General features: G+C 45.1%; 2 protein-coding genes across 3 annotated transcripts in view; one reads left to right on the top strand and one right to left on the bottom strand.

Moving 5' to 3' along the window:
- LOC310752274 (uncharacterized protein) overlaps nucleotides 1–9,267 on the top strand; it is a 311,176-nt gene that overhangs the window by 155,057 nt on the left and 146,852 nt on the right. The window lies entirely within an intron of this gene.
- UXT (ubiquitously expressed prefoldin like chaperone) lies at nucleotides 2,821–8,907 on the bottom strand. The gene is made up of 7 exons (XM_083592338.1): nucleotides 8,889–8,907; nucleotides 8,755–8,856; nucleotides 8,553–8,634; nucleotides 8,313–8,380; nucleotides 4,413–4,520; nucleotides 3,775–3,838; nucleotides 2,821–3,194 (listed from the first exon to the last, which is right to left on the bottom strand). The coding sequence occupies exons 2-7, from the start codon at nucleotides 8,832–8,834 to the stop codon at nucleotides 3,129–3,131; spliced, it is 468 nt and encodes a 155-aa protein (XP_083448464.1). The 5' UTR covers nucleotides 8,835–8,856; nucleotides 8,889–8,907; the 3' UTR covers nucleotides 2,821–3,128.

The following is a 9,267-nucleotide window of genomic DNA, read 5'->3' as shown; positions in this document are numbered from 1 at the left end:
GACAGGTTTTAATGGGTAGGACAGGATATAAAGGTAAAATGACCCATTAGGTCCAGTCGCAGACAACTCTGGGGTTGCGGCACTCATCTCGCTTTGCTGGCTGAGGGAGCCAGCGTTTTTCCAGGCCATGTGGCCAGCATAACTAAGCCGCTTCTGGCGAACCAGAGCAGTGCACAGAAACGCCGTTTACCTTCCCGCCGGAACGGTGCCTATTTATCTACTTGCACTTCGTGCTTTCAAACTGCTAGGTTGGGAAGAGCAGGGACCAAGCAACGGGCGCTCACCCCATCGCGGGGATGAACAAAGTTTCATAATCCAATCCTAGGCAGTCAAATTTAAAGCATAGGAATTAGGCTGTAAAACCTAATCCAGCTATGGATTAGGAAATCCAGCTATGAAGTAAGATGGCTCCCTTTCTTACCCCGCTTAATAATCACACAACAACCTGGGAAGTAAGCTTAGAAATATTATTTATTTGCTTCTTACCATGTTTTAGTTTATGCCAATGGTGGCAAGTTTTGGTATCCATCCCAACTTCAACCCCTCCCCAATGATTAGGTTCTAAATTATAACAGTCTTATTATGCACCATGCTGGCATTAAATGTGTATGCAAAACCTTTTATTAGCTACTCTTCAGCCATTGCTTTCAGAGTGGCTTACCAAACAAAACCATAAAAATACAGGAAGGAAGGAAGATGGCAGCTAGTTAAATGTCCAGTTTAATAAGCACACACTAAAAGGTTGCCTGTCTGTTCGGGATAAAACATAATAATCTTTGATTTGGTTTTCTTTAAGCGTAGAGCCACAAACCTGAACCTCTAGTGGTAACTCAGGGACACAGTCCCAATGAACATATATTTTCTCATATCAGATGCTTAGCGTTGGAATGCCATTTGGACTTTCCGTCAGCACTGTGGTTGTCAAGTGGCTTGGGGGCATCAAGTGTACTGCTAATTCAAGGGGTCAGACATTTGCAAGTCTTAGTACCCTAGATTGTCCACTGCTTTTTATTTTTTTAACTTTCACAAAAAAACAGTACCATCTACAAAGTTCAAAACAAGGCAAATAACAGTAATGATTTTTGAATTTACTTATACTGTAGTATGGTAAAGCTCAGAAATGTAATGGCTATAATGCTGCTGAAATCTCAAAACAAGGGATAGAATTGTTTACAATAGCTTGTCAATTAAATTGTAAACCAGCTGGATCCATGCAGGGAGGGGGACACATTTCCTCCACTAGTGAGGAAAAAACTGCACAGAGCTTCAATCCATTTGATTTGGCTTCTAAGGAAAATGTCACTTACAAAGCAGAATTTCTGCAATGCTGAAAATTTCTGCCAACATGAAAAGGTATCAGTTTTTGAACAGGATAATAGAAAAGTGAAAGCTATCCTTGTTTGGGACAGTAAAATTGGCTTCCAGGTGGAAAAATCAAAATTGGAGACAGAATTGTTAGAACCCAGTACTAAGAATTTGTCAAAAATGTACAATTTGCTGCTGAAATGGAATACACAAGACGAAACGGTTAAATCAGCTATGATTAAATGGGCTCAGGACATTGGTCATAATATTTTGTTTGCTGATTGGGAGAAGTTGTGGACCACCGGGATGAAATTCATGGCATGTAATGCTCTGAGAGAAAACATTATGAAAATGATATATAGGTGGTACATAACCCCAGTCAAGCTTGCAAAGATTTACCACTTGCCTGATAATAAATGTTGGAAATGTAAAGAAAAGGAGGGTACATTCTTTCACCTTTGGTGGATGTGCCCGAAGATTAAGGCATTCTGGGAAATGATCTATAATGAACTTAAAAAGGTATTTAAATATACTTTCCCTAAGAAACCAGAGGCCTTTCTCTTGGGCATTGTCGGACAGGGGGTGTTAAAGACGGATATAACTTTCTTTTTGTACGCTACAACAGCAGCTAGAATACTTATTGCGAAGTACTGGAAGACACAAGAACTACCCACACTGGAAGAATGGCAGATGAAGGTGATAGACTATATGGGCTTGGCAGAAATGACGAGCAGAATCCGAAACCAGGGAAGAGAAGCAGCGCAAGAAGAATGGAAAAAGTTCAAGGACTATTTAAAGAAATACTACAAAATTAATGAAAGTTAGAATGATGTTGGACTGGAAAGTAAACGGTTACTATTAGTAAGGGTTAAGACAAGGAGAATAAGGAAGATTAGATTAAATTTAAATTAAAATAAGGGAAGATTTGCTGAGTAATTGATAAGAATTTGGAATACAGAAAAGGGAGGCATGAGGAAGTCGGGGAAGAAAGGTATAAGAAATTAAGATATGAAATGGTACATGGTTTTTGTTTTGTTGTTGTTTATGTCTGTTTATGTATTTGTTATATGTTTGTTATTGTTATAAAAACCTTTAATAAAAAAATATTTAAAAAAAAAAAAGAAAGCTATCCTTGTTTGGAAACTAATTTATTGAGGTGGGGCCTCCTGTCAGTGGACAATCTCCCTGAGTATACCCACTTTCTCCTCACAATTGCCTTTCGATGGTTTAATACTCAGAAGGTAAAAACAAATATGGGCCAATGTTCTCTAAGACTAAAAGACAGAAGAAGGGTTTGGATTTGATATCCCGCTTTATCGCTACCCGAAGAAGTCTCAAAGCGACTAACATTCTCCTTTCCCTTCCTCCACAACAAACACTCTGTGAAGTAAGTGGGGCTGAGAGACTTCAGAGAAGTGTGATTGGCCCAAGGTCACCCAGCAGCTGCATGTGGAGGAGCGGAGATGCGAACCAATGGGAAGGTGGGTGGAAGAATGGGGCAAAAAGACAACCAACTGGAATAATCATCTTTCTTTATTACTTTTGCAAATTGAGATGAACTTATACTAAGACACAGTTCCTGGGGAAACAGAGGCAGAGAAGGGTTGAATATTTGGAGCAGTGAAATCAACCACCCCAAGAGAAACTGTTCTCTCTCAAACTCTCCAATCTGCTGTCCCTGTAAGTACATTCACCCTACCCAACTCATAAGGGTTTCCTCAGTTACAAACGAAGTTCCTGCTGCCACCACCAAAATGCCCAAGAGACTAACTCTTCTTCCAGCATATCACATTGAAAACGTCCCCTCTAGGAAGGGCTGGTGCCTAAAGGAAGATGTCCCTTCTGGTCTCCTCAGGCAAATCTTGGAGACCTTGGAGTTCATGCAAGCCCTGCAGAGAGGAGTTGGGAGTGGGAGAAAGACAGTCTGAGCCTAGGATGGTCTACTGATTTCCTAGAGCATCTCTTTCATACTGCACCATAAGTTAAGCGCTATGGGGTGCAGCACATCTTGCTTTTCAGGCTGAGGGAGCTGGCATTTGCCCACAGACAGCTTTCCAAGCCATGTGGCTAGCATGACTAACTGCTTCTGGCACAACAGAACACCACAGCAAGTGCCAGAGCACATGGAAATGCCATTTACCTACCCACAGCAGCGGTACCCATTTATCTACTCATGCTGGTATGCTTTCAAACTGCTAGGTTGGCAGGAGCTGGGAGAGCAAAGGGAGCTCACCCTGTCGCACAGATTCGAACTGCCGACCTTCTGATCAGCAAGCCCAAGCGGCTCAGTGGTTTAGATCCCAGCGCCACCAGCCAGTCCTACGCACCAGAAGTAAACATGCTTCCCACACCATAGGCAGCACTCCAAGGAAAAGCAGGCCACAACTTTCTGCTGCTTTCCTCCTTCCCCTGCTGGATTCCTGCCCAATAGGAATCTGTCTGCTTGGAGCAAGGAACACCCATCATTACCTCTAAAACCATCCGAATATTGGCTTTGATCTTGGCAGAGTCTTTGGTAAGGGCTTCACTGAGTCTGTTGGAGACAGAAGAAATTGTGGGTAAGGAAGGAGGGTGGATGCAGCCTGAAACTAAAGCAGGCTTCCTCAACCTCAGCCCTCCATATGTTTTTGGCCTACAATTCCCATGATCCTTAGCTAGCAGGACCAGTGGTCGGGATGATGGGAATTGTAGTCTCAAAACATCTGGAGGGCCGAGGTTGAAGAAGCCTGATCTAAAGACTCTTGGACCATTCACAAATTAGGGCAACATGCTATACCGGGAGGAATTTGCCTGAACCCACTGAACACAGTGGAACTTTACTTTCAAACAAACATGCTCCAGACTAAGTGGCACAAGGAGAGAGAGGGCAGAGTTTGCTTGTTTCCATCTAAGAGATCTCACCTGTGCTTTTCTGGCTCTTCTCATTGCTTTGGGGGGGCTCCTGCCATCTGCATTCCCAAAGCATGGTCTGCTTGCATTAGCCAGATAATTGGTTGCAAGAGATCGTCACCCTAAGCTATTGAAGAGTGCTCTTGTGAGGCCTGCCAACTAAGATTCCTTGGATAGCATGGGGGGCACAGTGGGACAACTGAATTCCTTCTACTCACTCTGTTAGTAGCTTGTTCTTCTTCTCAATGAAGGCAAGCGCCTCAGGAAGAGTCAACTCCACAAAGAACCCATAACCCAGTGCTACAAATATGGTGGAGGCATCAGGCCTGCAGGAAGAAAAGGTGTTTAAAATGGCATGAATTTATACCACTGAGTATAAATGGGAACACTTACTTTGGAAGAATGGATTACGAAAAATATGGGATATTGGGTGCATGGTGAAATTAACGAATATGTTTAATATATTTTTTTTTCTTGAAAGAGAAAACAACTGTTTTCCCAAGGGCAAAATACTTATACCAGCTGGGTAGAGAGGTGTTTGGCCTTGCAAAGGTTGAGCCTGAGCTACAGCAGCTACCCTGCCATTCCTCCCTGAAAGACCTGACTTTTAACTTCCTAGTTTCTTCTGCACAGATTGAGCCGATCTCCCTTTTCCACTTGTCCTGATCCACAAGCCCAAAGGAGTCTCTGTGTGAGTGGTTTGATGCAGGGCCACCAAAAATGCTAGAGTGATCAATTCTAGTGCTTTATTAGAAAAAAGTGAAAATGGCAAGCCCTCCTCATAATTTGTCCGCAAGAGGCTAATATACAAAATGCAAGCTACGTTAGTTGGCCTCAACAGCCCAATTAACTCACCCCTAATTTAGAGGCCCCTTCTCAACTCTCACCCATCTCTCAGAAAAGGAAGTAGCGGACAGGCAGGCAGCTAGTCTCCTGACTAGCTAAATCAAAATACAATATTTTTAGACTTCCGTCAACACCTCTGATTATTTTCCGTTTTTATCACTTATTATGCATTTAATTTCATATTACCTTTAATTATCCTTAACTAATATTTCTCCTCATTGTCTTTTTGCAATATTTCAAATAATTCCCCTTACAAAACTTCTTGTAAACCTACTAGCATAATCTGTTCATCACAACTACTTTTCAAATAGTTCGTAAATTTAGAATCATAGAATCATAGAGTTGGAAGAGACAACGAGGGCCATCGAGTCCAACCCCCTGCCCAGCAGGAAACACCATCAGAGCACTCCTAACATATGGTTGTCAAGCCTCTGCTTAAAGACCTCCAAAGAAGGAGACTCCACCACACTCCTTGGCAGCAAATCCCACTGTCGAACAGCTCTTACTGTCAGGAAGTTCTTCCTAATGTTTAGGTGGAATCTTCTTTCTTGTAGTTTGGATCCATTGCTCCGTGTCCGCTTCTCTGGAGCAGCAGAAAGCAACCTTTCTCCCTCCTCTATGTGACATCCTTTTATATATTTGAACATGGCTATCATATCACCCCTTAACCTCCTCTTCTCCAGGCTAAACATGCCCAGCTCCCTTAGCCGTTCCTCATAAGGCATCGTTTCCAGGCCTTTGACCATTTTGGTTGCCCTCCTCTGGACACGTTCCAGTTTGTCAGTGTCCTTCTTGAACTGTGGTGCCCAGAACCGGACACAGTACTCCAGGTGAGGTCTGACCAGAGCAGAATACAGTGGCACTATTACTTCCCTTGATCTAGATGCTATACTCCTATTGATGCAGCCCAGAATTGCATTGGCTTTTTTAGCTGCCGTGTCACACTGTTGGCTCCAGTCTTCTGAGAATTTCTGGTCCCGCAGGTTTCAAATCCTTCCTGTTAATTTATCTAATTCTGCGTAGTCCAACTATTAATCCTGTTGTTATCTTGACTACCAAGATGGCATTTACAGGACTTCAGGAACTTTTTCACTGTTTGGTACCACACACCACTGCCTGATCCAGTTAGCCCAGCCTGATTCAGTTAGCTGAAATCCTCCTTAAACTGCTACTCACATTCTCATGAATAACATTTATAGAGCAGTGAAAGTGTCCAAAGTATTTCACACAGCTTGTTCCACTAAATCTTACAATAACTCTGAAAAGCAGGCCGTGTTACTATCCCCATGCTGCTGATGGGAGACTGAGACTGAGAGATGCTGAGTTACCTGGTTAGCTTGTGGCAAAGGTAAAATATGCCTTTAATGACTGACAGATGTTCCAATAATGAGGAAAGCTATCTACTTCCCCCTCCATAGTAGATTCCTCAGCTTCCCTCAGCAAGAAGCACAATTTGTCTGCCTGCCTGAGGCATCTGAAGCTTGAAAAACATCATACACATACACAACACATCTGCTTTCTGATTGTGGCACATAATCTGGATTGAGTAGGATTATCCAGAGATGCCTGCTTTGTTAGAGGGAGTTGGATTAACTGGCCTTCTGCCCTTTCTCAACTTTTAGGATCCTAGTGTCACACTTTCCTTACACGCAAGGATGCCATGAAGGAGATGTGCAGAACCTTTTTCAATGGAGAACTACCGTATTTTTCGCTCTACAAGACACCCTTTTCCCTTCCTAAAAAGTAAGGGGAAATGTGTGTGCGTCCTATGGAGCAAATGCAGGCTGCGCAGCTTTTGCTGAAGCCAGGAGAGCAAGATGGATCGGTGCACACTGAGCTCAGGAGGTTTCGCATTGCTTGCACTGAAGCCAGGAGAGCAAGAGGGATCGATCCCTCTTGCTCTCCTGGCTTCGCATCGCTTGAGAGGTGCTGCGCAGCTTTCCTCTCTGGTCAGCGCCCCTTCAGCGAAGCGGGAGGAGAAGTGGAAGGGGCTCTGCTTCTCCTGCCGCTTTGCTGAAGGGGCGCTGCACGGAGAGGGAAAGCTGCGCAGCGCCCATTCAGCGAAGCAGCAGGAGAAACGGAGCCCCTTCCATTTCTCCTCCCGCTTTGCTGGAGAGGCGCTGAGCAGAGAATTTTTTTTTTCTTGTTCTCCTCCTCTAAAACTAGGTGCATCTTATGGCCGGGTGTGCCTTATAGAGCAAAAAATACGGTACATTCCCTTGTGGGGCACATGCCAACCGTGGGTGATTCCATAGGCAAAACATTAGATGCAATTCTTCTTTCTGTATAGTAGTTTATACTGTAGTTGCACAACTGAAATAAATATTTCACATGGCAAAAGCACTTGAGGACAGTGTGAAGGTCAGGTGATGGGTGTGGTCTGGGGAGAATCCTTAGGACAGATAGACCCTGAGATCATATTCTGAGGCCCTTCTTTGTTTTCCTCCTCCACATGAGGTCCAGGGGGTGACAACATGAGAAGTGGCCTTTTCTGCAGTGGCTCCCCATTTGTGGAATGCTCTCCCCAGGGAGGTTCAGCTGATATCTTCATTATGCACCTTTAGGAGCCAGGTGAAAACATTCCTCTTCAACCAGGCCTTGCCTGATTTAACATCCAATACCCATTTAAATACGTTGTGGGAGGGGATGAGGGAAGGGGAGTTATTGGTTTGTTTTGTTCTTGTTTTTATTATGTATATTGTGTTTTTATGTTGTGAACTGTTCTGAGAGCGACGGATGAAGGGAGGTATACAAATGCAATAACCAAAGAGGCCTGAAAAATCCGTTTGGCACTGCGGCTCCCCATCCCTGCCATAAATAGGGCCAGGCAGTATCTGGTTTTCAGCATCATGATATATCAGCAATATATCATGATATCTGAAACAAGGATGGAGTTATGTAGAGGAACTGCCTGACTTCAGGGTTTTTCCCACATTGTGATTTTTGCCCACGCCTGTTCTTGTGATTCACCGCCCAATGCAGGAGGCAGGGGAGAGCTGAGCCGTTAAGAGTTAACAGGGGCTGCAGGAATCAAGAGAAGCACTGGCTGGCTTCACGATATATTGCCAGGTCAAAAGTTATGAAACAGTTATCACAATATGGATTTCAAACCAGTTTTGGACAATATATTTATATATCACCCAGCCCTAGGCATAATCCTTACTTTTTATATCAAAGACAGGTCTCTCCTGTCACTGGAGCAGACAGGAAGTCAAGGGGCAAGAATACATGTGAAAATGGATACAGATGAGCTCTGTCTTTGTGCTACTCACACTTCTGCATTGACATAGAAATTGCAGCCTAGATCCACTTGAGTTGTCAGCTCCTGGCTTCCTGTCTCCTGGGAGAAAAGGAAGAAACGTTTACCGATCTCTGCTCTCTGGAGTAAAACAGCTGTTATAGTAAGTAACACGCAATACCCTGCTGTCTCCTACATCTAAACCCCCGCAGAACACTGCTGCAGATCTTTCTGTGCAAAGTGCTGTAAACAACTTAAAGAAGTTTTTAGTTACCTGCAACCGCTCAATAATATTCTTGAGCTGCAGGTACTGAGCCATCTTTTCATAGACCTGATCCCGCTGCTCCAGAACCTTCCTGGGGAGAAACACCAACAACGGTCTGGAAGCACGAGCAGAAAGCGGAGCAAAAGAAACCGAGGGGCTCTATCTCACAGCCGGGGGTGGCGTGAGAGGCGCCCGGGAAGGAGACACTCACCGGAGGTCCCTCTGCAGAACCTCGCTGACGAAGGCCTCGTACTGAAGCACCTTCTCCTGCACCTGCCGCTCGCCCGGCATCCCGGCCAGCTGCCCGCGGGAGCTTCGACGCCACAGCCTGCAGCGGGCGGGGAGATCGGCGCCTCCGCCAAGCGCGGCAACTCTGCGCCGCCACCCAGCCCCGCCCCTCGCCCGGCGCGTCTCTCAGCTCATGGCCGGGACCCGAGGGAAGGCCAGGCGCGGGGGCGCTCTGCTCGGCAGACTCTATGGCCCACGCGCGCTCGCAGGCAGGGCGCAGACTGCGCAGGTACGGAAGGCGACTTCCGGCGGCTACATCCGGGTTCCCTTCAGAGGGGGAATCTTGTAACTGAAAGAAAACGTGCCTCTTTTAGGCCCAAAAAAGGATTCCTCTCGTTAGAAACTGCTCGCCCGTCGACGTAATTCAAGAGACGTTTCTTTTGGTAAACAAAAGTGTGTTCTGAGCCCGCAAATACGGTGCAGGAAATGACGTTGT

Source organism: Podarcis filfolensis (assembly GCF_964270895.1).
Source record: "Podarcis filfolensis genome assembly, chromosome: 17".
NCBI classification, from domain to species: Eukaryota; Metazoa; Chordata; class Lepidosauria; order Squamata; family Lacertidae; genus Podarcis; species Podarcis filfolensis.
Note: the sequence above shows the minus strand (reverse complement) of the source record. Positions and strands in the feature narration are given on the sequence as shown.